The sequence below is a fragment of the Phoca vitulina genome, unplaced genomic scaffold (assembly GCF_004348235.1).
Source record: "Phoca vitulina isolate PV1807 unplaced genomic scaffold, GSC_HSeal_1.0 scaffold24, whole genome shotgun sequence".
Lineage (NCBI taxonomy): Eukaryota > Metazoa > Chordata > Mammalia > Carnivora > Phocidae > Phoca > Phoca vitulina.
The window spans coordinates 20,786,082-20,813,302 of NW_022589727.1; the positions used below are offsets into that span (position 1 = coordinate 20,786,082).

The window sequence follows — 27,221 nt, forward strand, 5'->3', positions numbered from 1 at the left end:
TTACCCTCAAGTACTTCAGAATATAGTCAGGAGACAAATATAATTAAGGTAAGTGTCTATGACAAAGTGCTAGGGATTGACAAGGTGGTGTCTTAGAAAGCTTCATTCTTTAGAGTGAAGAATGGATTGGAGGCAAAACTGGTGGATACAGGAAGTTGAATTATGTAGCCATTGGAAAATCTAAATGTAAAGTTATAGTGGAAGTTGACAGTAAAAGGAGAGGCGAGTCCCTGGGAAAAATAGGAAGTAGAAGCAATTGGACTTGTAGATTTGGGAGTGTGGGGATAAAAGTTGGGGAAAATTTCAGGTGGGTTCTCAAGTTGCTGACCAGGGCAGTTGGGTTGATGGTAGCACTGGTCCCTGAGTTAAGGAATGCCAAGTTTGTGAAATGAGGGGAGACAAGATTTTTTCCATTTCAGACCTATTGAGTTTGAGGTGCCTATGGGTTGTCCAAAGAGAAATGGTTCTGAAATTGCTTCAGAGCTCAGAGAAAAGATAAGGACTTGAAGCTGATTTGACAGTCATTATATACTGAAACAGAGATAGATGAGATTTGTTAAAGTGATTGTGTATATCAGAGTTTATAAACTCATGAACCTATAGTACCATACATGTAACTGATTTGAAGCTAGTTGGGTGTGTTCATCGTGTGAGTTGTGAGTATTATATAACAAACTGAAGAATTCATCTCAGTTCTAACCACTTGCTGCCACATGGTAACACTGATCCAGTATTTTAAGGTCTGGTTTTTCAAGAGAAGCCAGAAATCTGAATTTTTATGTAAAATGTTGGCCCAAATTTATTTTAATTGTATGTCTGGAGGGAGATGGAGATGGACTCATTTGACCCTCTTAGGTAACAAGTTGTAACCCCTAGTGTAGGATGAGAAGACATAAAGGCTGACGATAGACTACTAGTGCCTATACTTCTAAAGAAAGGGCAGAGGAAGGGAAAATAAGTCACCAGTGATATAAGGAGAAAAGTAGAGTAAGATCACAAAAGCTAGGGGAATAGAATACTTCAAAGAAGACAAGTGATTTAAAGTGCCAAATACTCAGAAAGGTCAAGTAAAAAATAAATTGTCCGTTATATTTAAGGTTGTTAGTTATCTTGTTGAGAACAGTTCCTAAATGGTAATGAGAATGGATACTAAAGTGGATTGAGACATGAATGGTAAGGGTAGAAGTGGAGACCGAGTGTAGACAGTAGCCACATTTACCTCCTCACAGTTCAACAAACTGGTCAGTTACTCTTCTGCCTCAGGGCTTCTGGACTTGCTCTCCCCTCTTCCTGGAACATTTTCCTCTGAGTATCCACATGGCGTGCTCCTTTACCCTCTTCAGGTCTAGGTCTAAATGTCATCTCAGAGGGGCCTTCCCTGAATATCCTTCTTAAAATTGTGCAAACATCCCCCACCCCATTACCTTGCTGCCCAGTTTAGTACTTCCTTAACCTGTTTTACTTTTCTCTGTGGCACTTATCCCTTCCCAATATATTATAGAACTTGCTGACTTATTTTACTTACTGTTTTTCTTTCTACTAGAACTTAAGCTCAGTGAAGGAAGGAATTTTTAAGTGTTTTGTCCTTAACTCTGTTTCAGTGCAATATGGATAGCACCTGGAACTGTACCTAGAACACAGTAGGTGGTCAGTAAATACTCGTTAAATTAAAAAATTCAAGAAATGTGGTTGTTGAGGCAAGGAGATAGAGCAGTAGCTGGAGGAGAAGTTGAAAGAGAGCCATTTCTTTTTAAAGATAGCAGAAATTTGAGCATATTTAAATGAGACATGGGAAGGAAATCAGAGTGGGAAAAGTTGCACATCTATTCATTGATTGAAACAAAAATTTCTGAGCACTTTCTATGGGCTGGAGACTTCTGGGCATTTTGAATACAGCAGTGAACAAGAACAAAGCTCCTGCTTATAATCTTATATCCTAGAAGAAAAAGGAGTGGTTCATAAATTGATTTCATTAAGGAGACAGGAGAATAAAGGTGACGGATTGGCCTTAGGCATCAGTAAAGACAGGTCTTTAATTTATGGAGAGTTGTGAAGGAAGTCTGGATGGTTATAGTTGCAGAGTTTTACCCTGAACCATCTCATTGTTCTTGCTTTCTCTTGCACAGTTGCATAGCCGGGGATAGAACTATAACTTGGGACAAATAGGTTTTCTGGCATTTTAATATATAACTTAGATACATTTATCTGATTTTGATAAAAGCAGTAAGCCCAGGTAAGAATATGTTATCAGTCTCAAGCCTTTGGGATATAATAGCTCAGAACTACCCCTAGGATCATAGACTTAACATTGGCAGTACTTCCTATCTTTTCCTAATGTACTAACTTCCCTACACTTTGAGACAGCTATTTTGTATCTTCTCCTTTCTCCTCAGATCTTCAGCAACCTGTCCTCATCCTCACACTCAACAAATGGCCTTGCTTCCTAGAAGTACTCTGTCCCACCCTCACAGCTACTAACCTATCTGCCTCTGTACCTATAAACCCTGCCTTCCTTCCTACTGATGTAAATGAACAAAATGTGCTTTTAACCACCTCGATCCCATCCCTTTCTGCCTACTTAAGAATATGACTCCAGGAATCCTCACCTTTCCTGTGTCCACTTTTTTCCTTTGTATAGTCATTCTCACTGTTATGTAAACATACAGGTAAACATTTCTATAAAAAATAACCATCTTTTAAGTGCATTTTACTTCCAGCTACTGTCCTATTTTTCTGCTTCCATTTGTAGCAAACTTCTTTGAAAGGTGACATACCATTTATATTCAGGTCCTCTTCTCCCTTTCTTTCTCTAGCTCATTCCAGACTTTTCCACTCATCACACTACCAAAATAACCCTTCTCAAGGTTACTGATGAGTTCCTAATAGTTAAAGACAATAGTCAGTTCTCAGTCCTTATCTCATTTAACAGTAGCAGGTGACATCGTTGATTACTCTCTCTTGACAAAATTTCTTCATTTGGCTTCTGTGACACCAAATGGTATTTTTTCTTATTGAACTAGCTACTCTTAACCTCCTTTGCTCCTTTGTCCCTTCCCCTCTTTGAGACCTTTAAAATTTGGAGGGCCCAAGGGATCATTCTTTCCTTGTTCTCATCTAGCCTCATGGCTTTAAATAGCATCAGTGTACAAGCACATTCTCCCCTGAATTCCAGACTTGTATGTCCAGCCGTCTGCTTGACTCCACTTGAGTGTTTAATAAACATCTCATTTTTAACATGTCCAGAAAAAATTCCTGATTCCCTTACCTTGCCAACCTTTTCCTCCCTGTTTTCCCCATTTCAGTATTAGCAATTCTCTTGTTTCCAGTTGTTTAAATAAAAAACCTTGAAATTATCCTAGACTTCTTTTTTTCCTTATACTGTCTATGCAGTCCATTAATAAATCTTCCTAGCTGTAATTTAAAAGTATATCCAGAATCTGATCAGTTCTCACCACTTGTACCATTTCCCAGCCTGATCCATACTGCCACCATCTCCAATTTTGGTACTTTCCTTAGTCTCCTAGTTGATATCCTTGCTTCTGCCATTGTCCCCCAACAGTCTGATCTTAATACTGCAGCCAGAATGATCTTTTTAAAACAGAATACTCAGAGTAAAAGCCAAAGTTCCCTGTACTGTCTTAGAAAGCCTTACAAGGTCTGTTCTCTCTCCCCACTTCTCTTAATACATTTCTCACAACTTTCCTTCATCTCTCAGTTCACTGACATTAGCTTCTTTCAGACAAACTTAGGGCATTTGTTATTAGATGTTTCTTCCACCTTATCATTGTATTTTCAGATACCTGCATAGCTCACTCCCTTACTTCCGTCCTGTCTCTTCTCACATGTCTTAGCAGAGAGGCCTCCTTGATCACCCTGTGTAAAATATCACATTCACAGCCTCTTCCACCTTTTTTATTTTATTGTGTTCTCTGTGGCATGCTATATATTACTTGTTCATTTTTTTTTAATTGCCTGTTTCACCCCACTAATATGTGCTTCCTCAGGGCAGAGACTCTGTTACTACTGTATGTCTTAATTCACTTAACAGATAGTAACCACTTAGGTAAATGTTTGTTGGACAAATGAATGAGTTTTTGTTTTTGTTTTTTTTTTGTAGTTAGTATATGTTTCCCTCCTTAGGTTTGAGACAGAAAATTTCATTTGTATTATTCCCTTAGTAAAAAATAGATGGAAGTCATTCACTCATTCACTTAGCAAACATTTATTGAGCACCTACCATATATAGGGGAGATATAGTTATGACTCAGATAGCTTATTGAACAGAAGTTCTTTAGGAAGAGCAAGCAAATTGGAATGATCTGGTCCTGGTCTGAATGTCAATTCCAAAAAGCTTTAAAGTATAATTCCCAAGGAACATTTCAAGAATAGTTTATAGTGGTTACAAATCTATAAGTCGTCATAATCTCATTACATTTCAGAACTGAAAGGGACCTCAAAAATCATTTAGTTTAACTCTCTCATTCTACAGATTTGATTTCATTGAGCCCCAGGAAATGTAAGAAATTTTCCCAATGTCCTTACCCAATTAGTGAAGAACAGGGATAAGGGTTAAGGTCTGGCCTCCTGGTTTACGAGCCTGTTACTTTTCCTCTATCCCATGCTACCTTCCGTTGTAATACAGAACAAGTTCCTTTTCAAAAGTAGACTGCTTGCCATTGCTTTACCATCTTTTCTTAGTTAAGCATAACAGCAGGTACAGGATTAAAGAGTTCTTTACTTTTATAGTTTTTCAAAGTGTTAGAGGTGCAATTTATTACTTTTATAGAATTTTTGCTTTGGATTCAAATAATGGATTTTATTTTAAGCAACAAAATGCTTCTTATTGTTTAAATATAGTTGTCTTCATTTCTCTTATAAATCTATTGCAGGGAAACTCTTGCTACTCAGTTGGATCTAGCAGAAACAAAAGCTGAGTCTGAGCAGTTGGCTCGAGGGCTGCTGGAAGAACAGTATTTTGAATTAACCCAAGAAAGCAAGAAAGCTGCTTCCAGAAATAGACAAGAGATTACAGATAAAGATCATACTGTTAGTCGGGTAAGTGCGATTGTCAGGTAAGTTTTATGACTGAAATTTATCTAAATCAAAATAGGTCACATCTTAAAAGTGTTAGGGTGAGTATGTGTGCATGTGTATTTACTTTGACTTTACTTATACACAGTGGTCAGTCTATACTTATGTATAAAATAGTTTATATAATCCAAAACCATTGTTAATGACTGAAATTCTTATTCAGTGTAGTATGTTTTTTCTCTTTCTGGCTATAGATCTTAACTTATTTTATGTGAAGAAATGCTTGGGTTAAATTCGTTTGTTGTATTTTCTTAATACATTGCAACTGACTTTGTGGCCAGAATTCTATAAAACTCACAGAAACTATTTTGGGATGAGAAATTCTTTATGGATATCTACAAATTAATTTTAGAAAACCAGTACTGTGATTACCTATTCCTGAAATACTATTATTGTCTATATAGATCATGGGGATTGAAAGGAGAGTTAGATTTTTCTTTTGAAGTTACCCTCCAGTGCTCTGGTATAAGTAGTCTTGGGTTTGAATCTTAGCTGTGCCACCAAGAAGTTACATGGTCTTGGCAATTTATGTTACTTCCTTAAACCTCAGATTCTTCATCTATAAAATAGAAGTAATACCAGGGTGCCTGGCTGGCTCAATCAGTACAGCATGCGACTCTTGATCTTGGGGTTGTGAGTTTGAGTCCCACATTGGGGGTAGAGTTTACTTTAAAAAAAAAAGAAAGAAAGAAAGAATACCTATTCCACAAGATTCTTATGACGGTTAAATGAAATATATTTTAATATAAGTATATCCACATATGTTAAACCAGAAACCAGGCATTTTTATAATAAAGCAGTGTCTGACTTGTCCATATCTATGGAGAATGCAAAGTTGTTTTGTTTTTTTTTTAAGGTTACTGTTTTAAATACAAGACTAGCAAAGTGAATGTAACTTAAACCTTTCTGTGTTTTGTTAAGCTTGAAGAAACAAACAGCATGTTAACCAAAGATATTGAATTATTAAGAAAAGAAAATGAAGAGCTAACTGATAAAATGAGGAGGGCAGAGGAAGGTACGTAAGGTTATTTGTTTTTTTCTTTTTTAATCATAATGTTTAATCAAGTTCAGAGGTAAATCTTGAGATTTTTATATTGTGTGTTTTTAAAATATTTGTTTTCATATGTTAAATAACTTCTGTAGCCTTAAGAATTATCTTTGTAGAACTTAAATGTTCTCATCCCCAAAAATGGTAAATATGCGACGTGATGGATGTGTTAATTAACTCGATGGGAGAATCCTTTTGTAATGAATACATGTATCAAATCATCACGTTGTACAGCTTAAGTATCTTACAAATTTATTTGTCAATTATACCTCAGTAAAGCTGAATAAAAAGAATTGTCTTAATGAAGCTACTAAAAATTATGTAGTGTATACTAATTTGAATAATTAAGAACTGGTTAATTTGGAACACAATTTAATGTCATATAATAACACTTTATATAATTTATTAACAGAATATAAATTGAAGAAGGAGGAGGAGATCAGTAATCTTAAGGCTGCCTTTGAAAAGAATATCAATACAGAAAGAACCCTTAAAACGCAGGTATACATACTCTCTCAGCCTTTTCCATGTTTGTATTTGAATATCATATATTCAGAAGTTAATATTTGTTTTCTCTATACTTTTTCCTAAAACTTAGGTTATAATGTTCAAACTTTTCATTGGAACAAATGATGTTATATTCTTTCTTCATTAAATATAAAAGACTTTCAGGAAATTGGATTTCAATTGAGTTAAGAAAGAAGATGTGATATAGATAGATAGATAGATATGGAATCGTACTCAGCCATAAAAAAAAGAATGAAATCTTACCATTTGCGACCACAGGGATAGAACTGTAATGTATTATGCTAAGCGAAATAAGTCAGTCAGAGAAAGACAAATACCATATGATTTCACTGATATGTGGAATTTAAGAAATGAAACAGATGAACATAGGGGAAAGAAAAAAAAAGAGAGGGACACAAACCATAAGAGAGACTCCTAACTATAGAGAACAAACTTAGAGTTGCTGGAGAGGAGGTGGGAGGGTGGGCTAAATGGGTGACAGGCATTAAGGAGGACACTTGTTGTGATGAGCACTGGGTGTTATATGTAAGTAATGAATCACTAAATTCTACTCCTGAAATTAATATTACACTATATGTTAACTAACTAGAATTTAAATAAAATCTTGAAACCAAAAAAAAAAAAAGGAAAAAGAAAGTAGATTGTCTAATCATTTGACTAGTAAGAACATATTTTAGATTGTCCAGAAGACCTGTATTTGACAATAGGAAAACTTAATGAAGAGAAAACACTTGACTAAAGCCAAAAGAGAAGAACTGGGAATAAATAAGAAACTATAGGGGTGGCTGTATCATTTTGCTGTGTATTTAATAATGCAGCTGGATCAGATTTTTACACTAAAACTTGATGTCTTACCATTTTACTAAGTTATCCAGTAGTTTAAATTCTTCATAAGGTATTGTGTACCTTAGTTGATTTTTTTGGTAAAATAAATATTTTTTACCTTTTTTGTTTGTTTTGTTTATTTGCCAAAGAAAGAGAGAGCATGCATAAGCAGGGGGAGCGGCAGGCAGGGGGGAAAACAGGCTCACCGCTGAGCAAGGAGCCTGACACCAGACTCAATCTTAGGACCCTGGAGTCATGACCTGAACCGAAGGCAGACACTTAACAGACTGAGCCACCCAGGCATCCCAATATTTTTTACTTTTTTATTTAAATGATTATAATAACTTCTTTACCACTTAACTACTCTCCTTTTCAGCAATTTTTCATCTTGCAACCAGATTAATCTTTCAAAAATACACTTAATATCTGTTGAAAATCCTTCAGTGGAAGTTCTACTTACCTTTATATTCAGAGACCATGAAGAAAAAGATTGATGTTTATTACACAAAAATTCAAGTTTCTGGAGTCCAAAACAACTTAAGTTGGAAGAAAAAAACTAAGTAGAATATTTATAGCAAATATAGATAAATATAAAGAGTACCTACAAATTTTAAAAAGGCAATTTAATATGGAAAAAAAAACGTAAGGGGCATTTGAGAGAAAAAGAAACAGTAAAGAATTTTAAAAAGCTCAACCATAACAATAAGTAATTGATTAAAGTAATTAGAGAAATTTAAGTAATAGAAATTAAAGTAATAATGAGATAACTTTTTGACAAATGGGCACATTTAAATGAGATACAGTACTCGTATTTGGCAAGAACATGAGTAAAGTTTGTATAGTTTTTGAGGGAGTAATCTATGAGAATAATTAACAAACTAACACATTTTAATGTGCATATTCTTTGACCTAGTAACTGCACATTTAGAAATTTATCCTATATAAAAAAAACCTCCATAAATTCTCAAAAGAAATATATACAAATGTAATTACTGCAACAACAGTATTTTTAATGGTTTTGAAAAGTAAATTTAACCCAACCACCTACCAGCCTAGTATTAACAAATCATAGTACATCTGTGCAACGCAAAGGAGTCATTAAAAATAAATGAAATAGTTGATACATCTCTAGGAATGCATCCATTTCTTCCAGATTGCCTAATTTGCTGGCATATAGTTACTTATAATATGTTCTTATAATTGTTTGTATTTCTTTGGTATTGGTTGTGATCTCTCTTCTTTCATTCATGATTTTATTTATTTGGGTCATTTCTCTTTTCTTTTTGATAAGTCTGGCCAGGGGTTTATCAGTCTTGTTAATTCTTTCAAAGAACAAGCTCCTAGTTTCGTTGATCTGTTCTACTGTTCTTTTGGTTTCTGTTTCATTGATTTCTGCTCTGATCTTTATTATTTCTCTTCTCCTGCTGGGTTTAGGCTTTATTTGCTGTTCTTTCTCCAGCTCCTTTAGGTGTAAGGTTAGGTTGTGTACTTGAGACCTTTCTTGTTTCTTGAGAAAGGCTTGTATTGCTATATACTTTCCTCTTAGGACTGCCTTTGCTGCATCCCAAAGATTTTGAACAGTTGTGTTTTCATTTTCATTTGTTTCCATGAATTTTTTTAATTCTTCTTTAATTTCCTGGTTGACCCATTCATTCTTTAATAGGATGCTCTTTAGCCTCCATGTATTTGAGCTCTTTCCGACTTTCCTCTTGTGATTGAGTTCTAGTTTCAAAGCATTGTGCTCTGAAATAGGCAGGGAATGATCCCAATCTTTTGGTACCGGTTGAGACCTGAATTGTGACCTAGGATGTGATCTATTCTGGAGAATGTTCCATGGGCACTAGAGAATGTGTATTCCGTTGCTTTGGGATAGAATGTTCTGAATATATCTGTGAAGTCCATTTGGTCCAGTGTGTCATTTAAAGTCTTTATTTCCTTGTTGATCTTTTGCTTAGATGATCTGTCCATTTCAGTGAGGGGGGTGTTAAAGTCCCCCACTATTACTATATTGTTGTTGATGTGTTTCTTTGCTTATGGCTTATATAATTGGCTGCTCCCATGTTAGGGGCATAGATACTTACAATTGTTAGATCTTCTTGTTGGATAGACCCTTTAAGTATGATAGAGTGTCCTTCCTCATCTCTTATTACAGTCTTTGATTTAAAATCTAATTTGTCTGATATAAGGATTGCCACCCCAGCTTTCTTTTGGTGTCCATTAGCATGGTAAATGGTTTTCCACCCCCTCACTTTCAATCTGGGGATGTCTTTGGGTCTAAAATGAGTCTCTTGCAGACAGCATATCGATGGGTCTGGTTTTTTTATCCAATCTGATAGCCTGTGTCTTTTGATTGGGGCATTTAGCCCATTTACATTCAGGGTAACTATTGAAAGATAGGAATTTAGTGCCATTGTATTGCCTGTAAGGTGACTGTTACTGTATATTGTCTGTGTTCCTTTTGGGTCTATGTTACTTTTAGGCTCTCTCTCTTTGCTTAGAGGACCCTTTCAGTATTTCTTGTAGAGCTAGTTCCGTGTTTGCAAATTCCTTTAGTTTTTGTTTGTCCTGGAAGCTTTTTATCTCTCCTTCTATTTTCAGTGACAGCCTAGCTGGATATAGTATTCTTGGCTGCATATTTTTCTCATTTAGTGTTCTGAATATATCATGCCAGTCCTTTCTGGCCTGCCAGGTCTCTGTGGATAGGTCTGTTGCCAATCTAATGTTTCTACCATTGTAGGTTACAGATCTCTTCTCCCGAGCTGCTTTCAGGATTTTCTCTTTGTCTCTGAGACTCGTAAGTTTTACTATTAGATGTCGGGATGTTGACCTATTTTTATTGATTTTGAGGGAGGTTCTCTGGGCCTCTTGGATTTTGATGCCTGTTTCCTTCCCCAAATTAGGGAAGTTCTCTGCTATAATTTGCTCCAATATACCTTCTGCCCCTCTCTTTCTTCTTCTTCTGGGATCCCAATTACTATAATATTGTTTTGTCTTACGGTATCACTTATCTCTCGAATTCTGCCCTCGTGATCCAGTAGCTGTTTATCTCTCCTTTTCTCAGCTGCTTTATTTTCCATCATTTGGCCTTTGATATCACTAATTCTTGCTTCTGCCTCATTTATCCTAGCAGTTAGAGCCTCCATTTTTGATTGCACCTCATTGATAGCCTTTTTGATTTCAACTTGGTTAGATTTTAGTTCTTTTACTTCTTCAGAAAGGGTTTCTCTAATAACTTCCATGCTTTTTTCAAGCCCAGCTAGTATCTTTAAAATCATCATTCTGAACTTTAGTTCCGACATCTTACTGATGTCCGTATTGATTAGGTCCCTGGCAGTTGGTACTGCCTCTTGTTCTTTTTTTTGAAGTGATTTTTTCTGTCTTGTCATTTTGTCCAGAGGAGAAGAGATGAATGAGAGAACAAAATGCTAACAGGGTAACAACATCCCCAGAAAATATACACTAAACAAATCAGAAGAGACCTGAAACCGGGGGAAAAGAAAGGGAAAGAAAGAAAAAAGAAAAAGAAAAAGATAAAAACAAACAAACAAAAAAACAGAATATGATCAAATATGATCAGGCTGGTGCATAGATCAGTGCCACACACTAGATTTTGGGCGTATTTTGGTCTGTTAGAAGAAAGTGCCTCCCAAAATTTTAAAGAAAGAAAAACTTATATATGTATAAAAATAAGGGTTGATGTGATGAAGGGATGGAATATGACTGTAAAGATGGAAATTATAAAAGATTTTATAAAAGGAATTGATAAGAAGTTGGTTGCAAAAAGAAAGAAGAGATTTAAAAAAAAAAAGGGAGAGAATGTGATCAGGCAGGAGACTAGAACAAAGCCATACACTAGAGATTTAGGGTATATTTTGGTCTGTTAAAAGAAACTGTATTCCAAAATTTTAAAGAGAGAACAACTTACATATATATACCAAAAATAAGGTTAACTACTATGAAGGGATAGAATATGACTCTAAAAGTGAAAAATAAAAAAGAATTTTTAAAAAAGGGATTGATAAGATGTTGGTTAAAAAAGGGAAAAAGAAAAATTCAAAAAAAAAAAGGAAAATAAAAAAATAAAATTAACTTTGAAAGATGTATCAACTACCAAAACTGAACCAGTTCAGGAAGAAATAGAAAACCTTAACAGACCTATAACCACAAAGAAATTTGAAGCAGTAATAAAAAATCTCCCAACAAACAAAAGCCCAGGGCCAGATGGCTTCCCAGGTGACTTCTACCAAACATTTAAAGAAGAATTAATACCTATTCTTCTGAAACTGTTCCAAAAAATAGAAATGGAAGGAAAACTTCCAAACTCGTTTTATGAGGCCACAATTACCTTGATCCCAAAACCAAAGACCCCATCAAAAAGGAGAATTACAGACCAATATCCTTGATGAACATGGATGCAAAAATTCTCACCAAAATACTAGCCAGTAGGATCCAACAGTACATTAAAAGGATTATTCACCACGACCAAGTGGGATTTATCCGTGGGCTGCAAGGTTGGTTCAACATCTGGAAATCAATCAATGTGATACAATACATTAATAGAAGAAAGAACAAGAAGCATATGATCCTCTCAATAGATGCAGAAAAAGCATTTGACAAAGTATAGCATCCTTTCTTGATCAAAACTCTTCAGAGTATAGGGATAGAGGGTACATACCTCAATATCCTAAAAGCCATCTATGAAAAACCCACAGCAAATATCATTCTCAATGGGGAAAACCTGAGAGCTTTCCCCCTAAGGTCAGGAACACAGCAGGGATGTCCACTATCACCACTGCTATTCAACATAGTACTGGCAGTCCTAGCCACAGCAATGAGACAACAATAAGAAAAAAAAGGCATCCAAATCAGCAAAGAAGAAGTCAAACTCTCACTGTTTGCAGATGATATGATAGTTTATGTGGAAAACCCAAAAGACTCCACCCCAAAACTGCTAGAACTCATACAGGAATTCAGTAAAGTGGCAGGATATAAAATCAATGCACAGAAATCAGTGACATTCCTGTACACCAACAATAAGACAGAAGAAAGAGAAATTAAGGAGTCAATCCCGTTTACAATTGCATTGTAAACCATAAGATTCCCAGGAATAAATCTAACCAAAGAGACAAAGAATCTGTACTCAGAAAACTATAAAATACTCATGAAAGAAATTGAGGAAGACACAAAGAAATGGAAAAACGTTCCATGCTCATGGATTGGAAGAACAAATATTGTGAAGATGTCAGTGCTACCTAGAGCAATCTACACATTCAATGCAATCCCTGTCAAAATACCATCCCTTTTTTCAAAGAAATGGGACAAATAATCCTAAAATTTGTATGGAACCAGAGAAGACCCCGAATAGCCAGAGGAATGTTGAAAAAGAAAAGCAAAGCTGGCGGCATCACAATTCCAGACTTCAAGCTCTATTACAAAGCTGTCATCATCAAGACAGTATGGTACTGGCACAAAAACAGACACACAGATCAATGGAACAGAATAGAGAGCCCAGAAATGGACCCTCAACTCTATGGTCAACTACTCTTTGACAAAGCAGGAAAGAATGTCCAATGGAAAAAAGACAGTCTCTTCAACAAATGGTGTTGGGAAAATTGGACAGCCACATGCAGAAGAATGAAACTGGACCATTTCCTTACACCACACACAAAAATAGACTCAAAATGGTTGGAAGACCTAAATGTGAGAGAGGAGTCCATCAAAATCCTAAAGGAGAACACAGGCAGCAACCTCTGACCTCAGCCGCAGCAACTTCTTCCTAGAAACATCGCCAAAGGCAAGGGAAGCAAGGGCAAAAATGAACTATTGGGACTTCATCAAGATAAAAAGCTTTTGCAAAGCAAAGGAAACAGTCAACAAAACCAAAAGACAACCGACAGAATGGGAGAAGATATTTCCAAATGACATACCAGATAAAGGGCTAGTATCCAAAATCTATAAAGAACTTACTAAACTCAACACTCAAAGAACAAATAATCCAGTCAAGAAATGGGCAGAAGACATGAACGGACATTTTTCCAAAGAAGACATCCGAATGGCCAACAGACACATGAAAAAGTGCTCAACATCACTCGGCATCAGGGAAATCCAAATCAAAACCTCAATGAGATACCACCTCACACCAGTCAGAATGGCTAAAATTAACAAGTCAGGAAACGACAGATGTTGGCGGGGATGCAGAGAAAGGGGAACCCTCCTACACTGTTTGTGGGAACGCAAGCTGGTGCAGCTACTCTGGAAAACAGTATGAAGGTTCCTCAAAAAGTTGAAAATAGAGCTACCATACGATCCAGCAATTGCACTATTGGGTATTTACCCCAAAGATACAAATGTAGGGATCCAGAGGGGTACATGCACCCCGATGTTTATAGCAGCAATGTCCACAATAGCCAAACTATCAGAAGAGCCAAGATGTCTATCAACAGATGAATGGATAAAGAAGATGTGGTATATATATACAATGGAATATTATGCAGCCATCAAAAGGAATGAAATCTTGCCATTTGCAGTGACGTGGATGGAGCTGGAGGGTATTATGCTGAGCGAAATAAGTCAATCAGAGAAAGACATGTATCATACGACCTCACTGATATGAGGAATTCTTAATCTCAGGAGACAAACAGGGTTGCTGGAGTGGTGGGGGGTGGGAGGGATGGGGTGACTGGGTGATAGACATTGGGGAGGGTATGTGCTAGGGTGAGCGCTGTGAATTGTGTAAGACTGTTGAAGCACAGACCTGTACCTCTGAAACAAATAATACATTATATGTTATAAAAAAATAAAAAGATAGCAGGAAGGGAAGAATGAAGGGGGGAAATCGGAGGGGGAGACGACCCTTGAGAGACTATGAACTCTCAGAAACAAACTGGGGGTTCTAGGAGGGAGGGTAGTGGGGGGATGGGTTAGCCTGGTGATGGGTATTGAAGAGGGCACGTACTGCATGGAGCACTGGGTGTTATACGCGAACAATGAATCATGGAACACTACATCAAAAACTAATGATGTAATGTATGGTGATTAACATAACATAATAATAATAAATAAATAAATAAATGAAGTAGGGGCACCTGGGTGGCTCAGTCGGTTAAGCGTCTGCCTTCGTCTTGGGTCATGATCCCAGGGTCCTGGGATCAAGTCCCACGTCAGGCTCCGTGCTCAGTGGAGAGCCTGCCTCTCTCTCTCTCCCTCTTCAGCTACCTCTGCTTCTCTCTCTCTGTCAAATAAATTTTTTTTAAAAAAGTAAATGAAATAGATATATACATAATGACATGGGGAAATATTTCCCATGATATATGATATTATATCAAATTTAAAAAGCAAGTCGCAGCATAGAATATACAGCATGATTCTGTTTTTAAATTTATATTTTTTTTGTTTTTTTTAAGATTTTATTTATTTATTTCATAGAGACAGCGAGAGAGGGAACACAAGCAGGGGGAGTGGGAGAGGGAGAAGCGGACTTCCCACCGAGCAGGGAGCCCGATGTGGGGCTCGATCCCAGGACTCTGGGATCATGACCTGAGCCGAAGGCAGACGCTTAACGACTGAGCCACCCAGGTGCCCCTAAATTTAAATATATTTGTAATCAGCTTATATACCTAGGGAAAAGTTTAGAAGGATATACACCCAGCAGATTGAAAGCAGAGATTTTAGCAGAGGTGCTCTTTGATGGGTGATACTACAAGGGCTTTTTTTACTTTCTTCATAATATATTTCTGTATTTGATTTTTCTTGTAATAAATATGTTAGATTTACTATAAGAAAAAAAACAAATACGCATTATGAGTTCAATGAAGTAAGTTTTTACTGCATTAAAAAATTTATGGGCTCCTCCTCCTAGATAGGACCACATCTTCATGGAAATGATAGTAGCTCAGGCTTTTTTCTATTTTAATGGAAAAAATCTTTGGTTTTTTTTTAACATCATTGCAGAAAATACCATGACTTATGTTCTAGTTTATGTAGCTTAATTTCACATGCTTTTAACACTTCTGTCTCATTTTGAATATATTCTTTCCTCTGGCAAAAGGGGTTAGCCTCAACTAACATTTATGTTCCCTCTCACATTCGAAAGGGCCTCAGTATGGCCTAGTCCGGTACCCTGTCTGCTTACTTTTCTACTTGTCGAAAGGAAAAGAATTATCTTGTGCCTTATTGCCTGTGTATTGTTTCATCTGACTGTAATGCCATTCTTGGCTGTCCATGACTCCCCTCTTTAATACTGTTTCTTCTTTGCTTATCCAACTCCTGTTTGTCTTTTTAAGAAACACATGTGGACACACATGCAAGTACACCTGGAAGCCATCCCTGACCTCCCAAGTCTTAGTTAGCATCCTTTCTTGCCTCTTTTCTTTTTACTCACCACACTACACTATAATGCTTGCTTGTCTGGCTCCTCCACCAGACTAGGATGCCTTTGGGGCATAACTGTATATTCTATTTTTTTTTAAAGATACATTTATTTATTTGAGAGAGAGAGCATGAGCGGGAGGGGCAGAGGGAGAGAGAATCCCGAGCAGACTCCACGCTGAACACAGAGCCTCAACATGAGCTCTATCCCATGACCCTGAAATCACAACCTGAGCCGAAGCCAAGAGTCAGAGTCCCAACCAACTGTGTCACCCAGGCACCCCTGTATATTCTATTTTTATATCTAGTGCCAAAGTGCCTACATACAGTATAACAAGTGCTAAATAATTGTTGAATGATAAATGGATTTTTGCAGGCCTATTTGGTTCTTATATTTGAATGAGATAAAACAATAATAGTTACTTGTGCTACCAGTTATCATGTCTCAACCTTCATTAGGTTTGTATTTTCACACATGGAGTCCTGCTTCCTGATTTTGAAGGAAAAAAAAGTACATTTTAGTGGAGATTTAAATTAGATGGCTACAATGTAGATTTTTTTTTTAAGATTTTATTTATTTATTTGACAGAGCGAGAGAGCCACAAGCAGGGGGAGCAGGAGGAGAGGGAGAAGCAGGCTCCCCGCTGAGCAAGGAGCCCAATACGGGACTCGATCCCAGGACCCTGGGATCATGACCTGAGCCGAAGGCAGACGCTTAACCATCTGAGCCACTCAGGCGCCCCTACGATATAGATCTTTATTAATAATACTTTAATACTTTATTAATAATACTTTAATATTTTAATAGGCTGTTAACAAGTTGGCAGAAATAATGAATCGGAAAGATTTTAAAATTGATAGAAAGAAAGCTAATACACAGGATTTGAGAAAGAAAGAAAAGGAAAATCGAAAGCTGCAACTGGAACTCAACCAAGAAAGAGAGAAATTCAACCAGATGGTAGTGAAACATCAGAAGGAACTGAATGACATGCAAGCGGTAAGGTTTGTGTGTGTGTGTGTAGGATTATTTTCTTAATTTGACATTGCTATTTATACCTATTATCTATTGATCTTATCTAGTTTTTTTAGTATAAAAATGCATATTCAGGTTTGTAGTCTCCACAGTTTGATCATTATTACTCTAATACGAGCCATGATCTTGAAAAACTAGAAAGATACTCTGTTGCCTATTAACCATGGTAATTTGAGTAATTTTTACCTATTAGCATTTACTTGATTAGATGCTGCTTTGAGAGAAACAATCAAGGGTTTGCCTCTTTGGCTTTACACTGAAATAGAGATATGACTAGGATAATATTAACTGTAGTTGAGATAAAGGATTTGAAGTATTGTAGATTTTTTGTTTTCTCTAACCAGGACTCACTTTTCAGAAATCAAAATATCAAACTTAATTTTTTGATATTTCCTGGGTTGTTAATAGCACAAAATTGAGAACATAGTCTCTGGACCTAGACTGACGTGGATACAAGCACTGACAATCATTTGTGCTTTTACCATCCTGAGAAGCTTTCTGTACCTTTTAAACTATTTCATTTGGAGCCATAAAAGCATTTCCTATTGTTTTAACAGGTGTTTGGTGTTTGTTTTTTGATGCTTTATATTTATTTATTTATTTTGAGAGAGGGAGGCGGGCCCAGCAGAGGAAGAGGGAGAGAGAGAGAATCTTAAGCAGGCTCCATGCCCAGCACAGAGCCTGATGTGGGCTTGAACTCATGACCCTGAGATCATGACCTGAGCCGAAATCAAGAGTTGGATGCTTAACCAACTGAGCTACCCGGGTGCCCCAGCTGCTTTGTATTTAAAAAATAAAAACAAAATAGTTGTTTAAAGCAGGGAGAAAAGGAGTTTACCCAAGCAATGTATTAACTGAGGAAGAGAACTTGCATTTTTACAATTGTATCAAAATCTGTAGTTGTGAGCACTCATGAAGTTTACAGTAATTTTTTAGTAAGAGCAACTTTAGATTCTTTATCATTTATAGTTCCATTCTCAGTTTCTTAATGTTGGAAATTTGATATTGATTTTTTTTGTATTATCTTGGTATTTTTCAAAAATAGCAATTGGTAGAAGAATGTACACATAGGAATGAACTTCAGATGCAATTGGCTAGCAAAGAGAGTGATATTGAGCAATTGCGTGCTAAACTTTTGGACCTTTCGGATTCTACAAGTGTTGCTAGTTTTCCTAGTGCTGATGAAACTGATGGTAACCTTCCAGGTAAGAATATTTCTATTCATTCAGGTTTGCTTAAATGTCATGGAAATTAATGTATGTTTCTTTCATTTAGCTTTCTACCCTTTGTCATTTTTTTCCATGGATCCTTAAGAATTTGTTTCTGATAGCCAAAGTCTGATTATGTTTGCATTTTACAGAATAAAAGCAGTCAAAAGAAATCTTAGGCTATTAAAATAAATCTGAGAGGCTGTATCTGAATAGAAATCTGAAGAACTTTATGAATCTATAAACGCCTAACTCCATGGTGAAAGTCGAAGCTGCTGCTTACACCTTTCACTATTTAAAGAAAGTTACATGTTTTCATGAGTAGCAGCTCTTTAATGTTTATGTTTTTGTTTTTATGTTTTTTTTGTGCAAGAACTAAGAACTATGCTTAATAATCAGAACCACAGCAGCCTAATTAGAGACCTTTCTAATGTAGTAGTGATAAACTTTGGTCAGACTTTAAGTTTCAAATTTAGAGACATAGATAAAAAGGACTGAGAGATGCAGTGAGGGGGCAGAGTCGATTAAAGGCAAAAGTGAGTATGTAGGATTTCAGACTTTTTTTCTATGTCTTTTTTTTCCAGTAGAGAATAAATTAAAAAATAAATACCCATTCTTGGGTTTATTGTAGTATAAGTTATAGTACATTTATATCTTTTTAACAGAGGTAAGCAGTACACATATTATAAGTTCAGTTTGGGAATGAATAGCTTATAAATATTTATACACACACACACACATTTGACATACTACATATCCTTCGTTCAAGGTTTTGGAAGTTTTGTTCACATGGTCATAAACTTGAAAGTCGATTTTTATTTGTGTATTTCCTGAATAATGTGTTAGATTTAACTCTTACTTGTATACCATATAATCCCTGCCCTCCTTCTTTTGTGTCTTTGCTAGCCCCAAATCAGATATCTGAGAAGGGCAGGAAGTAAAATTTCTTATTACAATGGTCAAGGAGTTCCTTCTGTTTTCCCATTATTGGTTCTCTGAAACCTCCTGCCTCTTGAGAATCTTGTAGGTGCATGTCCTTTATCAGAGGATCACTTTGGATTTAACAAAAACCTCTTGCTTCAGCTGTTGTTTGAAAATCTTTCAAAAGTTAGATTTAATCATCAGAGTATGACTTTTAGGGGTGTTTGGCTACATTCTTTAAATTGTTGAACTGAAATTGTAGCTTAGAGCCCCTCTTTGTTAACCCCAAGCTATTTCTTTCTTTCTTTTTTTATTTTATTATGTTAGTCACCATACCATGGTGACATAACACCATGATGTTAGTCATCATTAGTTTTTGATGTAATGATCCATGATTCATTGTTTTCGTATAACACCCAGTGCTCCATGCAGTACGTGCCCTCCTTAATACCCATCACCAGGCTAACCCATCCCCCTACCCCCCTCCCCTCTAAAACCCTCAGTTTGTTTCTCAGAATCCGTAGTTTCTCATGGTTCATCTCTCCCTCCGAATTCCCCCCTTCATTTTTCCCTTCCTTCTCCTCATGTCCTCCATGCTATTCCTTATGTTCCACAAATAAGTGAAACCATATGATAATTGACTTTCTCTGCTTGACTTATTTCACTTAGCATAATGTCCTCCAGTCCCATCCATGTTGGTGTAAAAGTTGGGTATTCATCCTTTCTGATGGCTGAGTAATATTCCATTGTATATATGGACCACATCTTCTTTATCCATTCATCTGTTGAAGGGCATCTCGGCTCTTTCCACAGTTTGGCTATTGTGGACATTGCTGCTATGAACATTTAACCCCAAGCTATTTCTTGAGTTATTTAGTAAAGGAATTCTTACTCTAAAATAATACTGGCGGCCATTCTTCATTGCTTTAAAAGGAGACCAGTCAGGTATCCCTTTCTCTTATTACTGTGCTCTTAGTCTTAAAACTTCACATACAAAGATCTCTGTAGTGCTAACTTTCATACTGTATGTAGAAAGTACTGGATAATCTTTATCAGTGTTTTTTTTTTAAACCCCTTTTTGCGTCAGATGTTTTGCTAGTAAATTGAAAATCTGTACTAAATCTACCATTTACTAGATACTTAAAAATGGGCATTGGCAGATAAAGTTAAGGTTTTGCAGTCATATCTAGGAAGAACTGTTAAAGAATTCTGATAGTCGCTCTTAATTTAAGAGAGTTACATATGATTCAAGTATCTAAAGTTTTTGAAGATAATGACTAATGATTAATTTTACTTAGTTTAGAAAATTAATTAAAATACAGGCTGAAAAGGGAGAACTTTGAATGGAATACATTTATTCAACAGTTAAAGGCCTTTTGAAATATGGATCATAATTTTAGCCCAGTGAGATTTTTTTTTTTTAAGATTTATTTATTTTAGAGAGAGCATGAGTGCACATGCAGGTAGAGAGCAAGGGGAAGGGCAGAGAGAGAGGGAGAACAAGGTGGGGCTCAGTCCCAGGACCCTAAGATCATGACCTGAGCTGAAACCAAGAGTTGGATACTTAACCAGCTAAGCCACCCAGGCGTTCTGAGATTTTTTTTTTTTTTTCCCTCAAGAAGTTGGGTGGATCGGGGCATGTGGGTGGCTCAGTCGGTTAAGCATCTGCCTTTGGCTTAGGTCATGATCCCAGAGTCCTGGGATCTAGCCCCATGTCGGGCTGTCTGCTCAGCAGAGAGCCTGCTTCTTCCTCTCCTTCAGCCTGCTGCTCCCCCTGCTTGTGCTCTCTCTCTGTCTGTAATGACTTAGTTATAGATTTCATCATTCAATATAAAGATTCTCATTTAATTATCATGTATATCTAGAGCTAAGCCTCCATAACCTTCTTAATGGGCATCTTGTCCTTAACTAGATGAAATCTCTTAATTTGGGGTGCCTGGGTGGCTCAGTCCGTTAAGCGGCTGCCTTCGGCTCAGGTCATGATCCTGGGGTCTTGGGATCGAGCCCCGCATCTGGCTCCCTGCTCAGTGGAGAGCCTGTTTCTCCCTTTCCATCTGCCTGCCACTCTGCCTACTTGTGCTCTCTCCCTCTGTCAAATAAATAAATAAAAATCTTCAAAAAAAAAAAAAAGAAATCTCTTAAGTTTCCCAATTCTAAAAAACTTAGAAAAAAATTATCTGTTGCACAATCCTTTGAAGTTCTTAAAATCACTTTTATTCTCCTAATTCTTTTATGTCTTCATCCTCCTTTTGGTTCTGTAGCAGGTTGTATCTCAGCACACTATAAATATAAAGGTTACATTTGGGTTAAGATTAGCCTATTGCCTCGATGACAAAAAAACTAACGTGATAGCTGCCTCTCCTCCCTTGTTCTTTCTCTTTACTTCTTTTGGAACCATTGACCTAATAATCTGAAAAGAATATAAAAGCACAGGGTGTTATATACAAACAATGAATCATGGAACACTATGTCAAAAACTAATGATGTACTGTATGGTGACTAACATAACATAATTTAAAAAAAAAATGTAAAAGTAGATGAAGCACTAGGAAAAACACTTGATATCAACACTCTATTAATATTCATTATCTCTTATGGATTATCTGCATCATTCTCTTTGCATCTAGCTTTATCTCAGTCTATGTAATTTAAACCTGTAAATAGTGGATTTCTTTGTGTGTTTCCAAGTTTTTGAGTATATGAGAGCTTCTGACTTGCCCAGATCTAATCAGTGGTTTGGAGATAATGCATCTGAATTCTTGAGCATTAATTAATTTCATTTTTTATATCACTTCTGAATATAATTAAAATATTTTAGGATGGTTCCTTAGTTCTGTTTCTTAAGCAGTATGTGTTTATCCAAGTAAACTTTGGTAGCCTTCAGCAGTTAGCTTTGATGTTTAAACTGGCTATATTGGATATTGATTTATATATAGTTAGCCTCTTTGTCTCTTATTTGGGTAAAGGAATCAAGTGTTGATATTGCAATAATACATATCTAAATTTTTTTGCTAAGTTAAAATTGCTCTACAAACACATAAAACCAGGAGCCAAGTTGCTTTGTACTTTGTACTTTCGGAGCATATTATTGATGATAATCTGGAGTTAGAAGTCCTCAACATTTATCCCGAGAAGCTGATTCCTGTGTTTGTGATGTAGAAGATAGAATTTAAAACATTATACTTTCAGATTGCCACACAGGTCACAAGTGTCATGGTTTTAAAGGAGGTTTATATATATATTAAAAAAACAGTATGTTTTCTTGTATCTAAGACAGGAGTAAGTAAAGGAAATAGAGGAGAAGCTAGTATGTATTTTTTAATTTATCCCTAAGCTTAGTTCATCTGTTTCTCTGAAGGGAGTTTACCAGGAAAAACTAAAATTCTCTCCTATAACACCAGTGTTTTAAATTGGTGAAAACCTTCACATATCCTGAGCACCTTTTTTCAAGTTCCAAATTTCTTCATTTAATTTAAATGAGAGCAAATATAAAATTGGGCTTATTTGGATTCATAAAATGCCTTTAACATGCAAAATTTTTGTAGGAACAGTGAAATGACAAAGTCATAACCTACAACAATCCATTGAAAATATATTAAAGAAAACACTGGCAGGTTAATCCAAACCTAGAGCCATAAAGCATAAATAATTTTGGCATTATCATAGAGAAATAACTGGGGGATTGGGGGTATTTTGGCATACACAATTTTATATAAATGTCAAGATTTCAGTAGCTTTCACATCTTTTTTGTGAGGAGTTACTTGTATTAAATAGACTTAGGAGGAGTAAGAGCTGCAATTTGGGGCACACTGAAGGGAAATTTTCCTAGCAATAACTTGTTGCTTTTGTAAGATAGAATATTTGTGAGTGATTAGCAACCTTCTGCATGTTATTTATTATGAAATTGCCCTTTGGTTTTTAAATTATAACCATTATTTACAGAGGACGACTGGCTAATTCAGAAAAAAAAAAAATTGCAAAATAATCAACAAATATTTGTCAAGTACCTACCTACTCTTGTGTGTCAGATGTCTTGGGGTATATAAAAATAGTGTTATGATATGGTCCCTGATCTTACAGAACTTACCAAGGAACTACCTAAGGAGACAAAATAATTATTGCTAAACTAAATAACAGCAACCAAGAAAAAAATTGGGAGAAGAGAAGGATCGTTTTGAGCTCAGGTTTCTCATTATTTTCTCCACCTTAACAACTACAATTTAGATGAGGGGGAATACCAAAAGCAAAGGACATTTGGTGCATGGAAGAAGTTGGAACAAAAAGAATATTACTTCTGATTCAATTAACTGCAAAGCTTTTTAGTTAAAGGACAGAGTAGCATTGTGTTCTAGGAACACAAGCTCAGAAATTAGCCTGCCAGGGTAAACTCTACAGTTTTGACAGTTACTGATAGAGTATACCCTTGAGCAAGTCCGTTTACTTTCTAAGCCTTAGTGTCTTCATTTGTAAATGGAGAATGATAGTAGAAGCTATCCTATCCTGTATTCATAGGAATATATCGTATATTCATGGGATAATAGGTAGATTAAATGTGAGATGTTGCTTGGAAAGCACACTCAAGCCATAAATGTTCAGTGAATGTTATCTATTGTTGTTAAAATTACTCTAAGACTTAGATGTTTTACAGCAGTTTAAGTTATGTGGAGAAGGGCATTATATATTCCCATTTTAGGGTCATGATTTGAGCATTATACTTGAAAACTGGCTACTTTTCTATTTTTTGTGTCTTAAATAAAATAAGATAGATTAAATGCTCTTATTTCTAACCTGATATAAAATAATCATTTCTAACAGAATACTTTTTCTCCAGATATTTCTAATAAACATTAATTATATTTAAACAGTAATACTTATTTTTAAATGCCATGTTTGAATTTGTCAAGGAATTTCTGATATGTACAAACTGGTTAAAATATTAGCAGCTGACCAACTGAATTCTATGTTCTTTTGCTGTTTATCAAAGTCTGGTATAACATACTTAAAAGACTTTATTTACATCTCTTTAGTTTGGTAAGAATTGCATTTGGACTTAACTCTATAATTAAGTACCCCCCCAAAAACAGATTTGGACAGTTTTATTGAAATTATTATAGGTGTTCTACCAAAAAGTTTATCAGAATATTGTGCTGAGAAAACAAATAAAATGCTTGTCTCTTATTCTTTATATCTAGTTGATTCTGCCTGCATTCCTTATTTATTTATCTTCTATTCTTATCTTCTGTGAGTAATAGGACACTTCTCTGTACTTTTGCTTGCTCTTTCTTGTGTAAATCATCGCTCTGATTTGTTCCACTTGCTGCATTTTTTTTTTTTTTTGCTAAGTATTTTTATGAATGTTAAATGATATTTAAAGTCTTCTGTATCATATCCCATTTAAGCTGCAATCCATTCCAGTCTTGCCTGGCTCTTAAGGGTATTGTTTTACTTCATACTTTTATAATTGAGTACTAAATGTTAATTTTATGGGAAAAGTGGCTTGGGATTTTTTTCTGCAATATTTGTATGGCCATTAAAGTTGATTTGTGTGATTGAAGCATGGAAGAGCAAATTGTAGCACTTATTCATTTAGCTGTGTTCAAATGCCTGTTGCTGCATGCTGTCAGACAACTTGTAATACTTTTCCTCTTGTTACAACTTAAGACTGAAGACTACATATTCTTTTTCTCCTAGAGTCAAGAATTGAAGGTTGGCTTTCAATACCAAATAGAGGAAATATCAAACGATATGGTTGGAAGAAGCAGGTATTATATGCCTCATTTTTTCTAATTGATATTCTGTTATATATTTTACTTTTAAAGCATAGAACTTGTATTAACTGCTCTATTATTAGCATTGATCTGAGATTAATACATTACACTTTAGACATAAATGTCAAGTATTGTGCTTATCATTTTAAACCAAGTTAATATTGCTCGTATATATCTTCCCCTTTTTTTCTCATTTCAGTATGTTGTGGTAAGCAGCAAAAAAATTTTGTTCTATAATGATGAACAAGATAAGGAACAATCCAATCCATCCATGGTATTGGACATAGAGTAAGTTGCCTTTGGTTGAAGTTTAAATCAGTTAAATGTTAACTTATGATAATTATTTTTAGACTTATAATTTAGGGGTTTTTTTTAAAGATTTTATTTATTTATTTGAGAGAGAGAGCGCACCAGCAGGGGGAGGGGCAGAGGGAAAAGCAGACTACCCGCTAAGCACATGGGGCTCCATCCCAGGACCCTAAGATTATGACCTGAGCTGAAGGCAGATGCTTATCTGACTGACCCAACCAGGCGCCCCTAGACATTTAGTTTATATTTTGTTATTTAAAAGATGTTACCTACTTTTCTTAACAAACTTTAAAACCTTATATTAAATCTTTAGCAAAAGGTGAGAGGGAAAATTATGCATAGCTGATTCATGTATTCTAAAGACAAATTTTTTATTTCAAGTGTTTATTGGTTTTAGGTTCTGAGAACATCTCCAAAAGTACTGTATATAATTATGCAGTCATTGTTATGGAAATGTAAATATATCTTTTATTTTTAATAGAGGCCTTTAATAAGCTTCGGGTTTTTCCTTTGTATTCATTCTAAAACCATTTCTTAAGCACTGCTGACTGTATCATCGTGGGTGCTATAGATCGTACAGAGATGAGTGAGCTGGTTCCATTTTTAAGGAGCTTACAGACTAGTAGTAGAAAAGGTAAAACATGCAACAAAATATAAATCCAAAGTGAAATGTGTTGGGTGCTATTCATGAAAAATATAAACTTACAATGAAGTACTGCCATTCCTTTGGAATTAAATATTTGTGAAATCCGTTATAGCTAGAATATAAAAAGAATTAAGCAACTACCAAAGAGTACTGAAATTTTATTTCCCAATTTTTGTCTTTTTTTCAAGTATAATTAACGTGCCCCTCCTCTGCCCATTTTTAATTGGATTATTTTGGGGGGATTGATGTTGAATTGTATAAGTTCTTTATATATTTTTTGTACTAACCCCTTAATCGCATATATCATTTGCCAATATCTTCTCCCATTCAGTAGGTTGTCTTTTTATTTTGTTGGTGATGGTTTTTTGTTTTTTTTTTTTGCTTTGTAAAAAGCTTTTTTTGTAGTCTACTCCCAATAGTTTAATTTTGCTTTACTTTCTCTTGCCAAAGGAGACCTATCTAGAGAAATGTTTCCGTGGCTTATGTCAAAGAGATTACTACCTATGTTTTCTTCTATGAGTTTTATGGTTTCAGGTCTCATATTTAGGTCTTTCATTCATTTTGAGTTTACTTTTGTGTATGGTGAAAGAAAGTGGTCCAGTTTCAATCTTTTGCATGTAGCTGTCCAGTTTTCCCAGCACCATTTGTTGAAGAGACATTTTCCTGTTTTGTTTTTTGCCTTTGTCATAGATTAATTGATCATAAAAGCTCTGTATGCTCTATATGCTCTTCTGTTGATCTGTGTGTCTGTTTTTGTGCCAGTACCATACTGTTTTGATTTCCTAATGTTTTAAAGAAGTATTAGTTGTGAAAGTTTAAATGATCAACTTAAGTGGAATGATACATAAGCACTAATATTAAAGACATCATCTTTCAACTTTCAAAAGTTCAGTACTTTCAGATTGATGAAAGTTGGTTGTTTTACCTTTTTATTGAGGCATAATTTTTTTTTAAGATTTTATTTATTTATTTGACAGAGAGAGACACAGCAAGAGAGGGAACACAAGGAGGGGGAATGGGAGAGGGAGAAGCCGAGCAGGGAGCCCGACGAAGGGCTCGATCCCACCCAGGACCCTGGGATCATGACCTGAGCCGAAGGCAGACATTTAACGACTGAGCCACCCAGGCGCCCCGAGGCATAATTTTTATGTAATAAAATGCACACATCTTAAGATTGTGTTCACTGACTTTTGACCGTTATAAACACCCATGTCATTATTACCCGTGACAAGATAATATTTTCATCACCCTAGAAAACCCACTTATACTTCTCAAGGGAAAAAAAAAAAAATCATCTGAATTTTATTACTGAGTTTTGCCTATTCTAGAACGTCATATAAATTTATATGTGCCTATTCATTTTCTTTATGGTGTCTTTTAATGGAAGCCAGTTTATCAATTTTTTAAAAGAATTATAGCCTTTTGTAGTCTAAGAAATTTTGCCTTCTCAAAGGTTGTGAAGGTATTCTGTGTTTT

At 35.6% G+C, this 27,221-nt stretch overlaps 1 protein-coding gene across 6 annotated transcripts in view; it reads left to right on the forward strand.

Moving 5' to 3' along the window:
• Positions 1-27,221, forward strand: part of ROCK1 (Rho associated coiled-coil containing protein kinase 1) — a 149,888-nt gene that overhangs the window by 117,341 nt on the left and 5,326 nt on the right. For 5 of the 6 annotated variants that reach the window (XM_032421458.1, XM_032421459.1, XM_032421460.1 and 2 more), the window contains 7 exons: positions 4,890-5,055; positions 6,013-6,106; positions 6,552-6,640; positions 16,668-16,856; positions 17,938-18,097; positions 24,714-24,784; positions 24,990-25,078. In XM_032421458.1, the coding sequence (XP_032277349.1) occupies positions 4,890-5,055; positions 6,013-6,106; positions 6,552-6,640; positions 16,668-16,856; positions 17,938-18,097; positions 24,714-24,784; positions 24,990-25,078 (858 nt within the window). The other variant, XM_032421463.1, reaches the window with a different exon arrangement.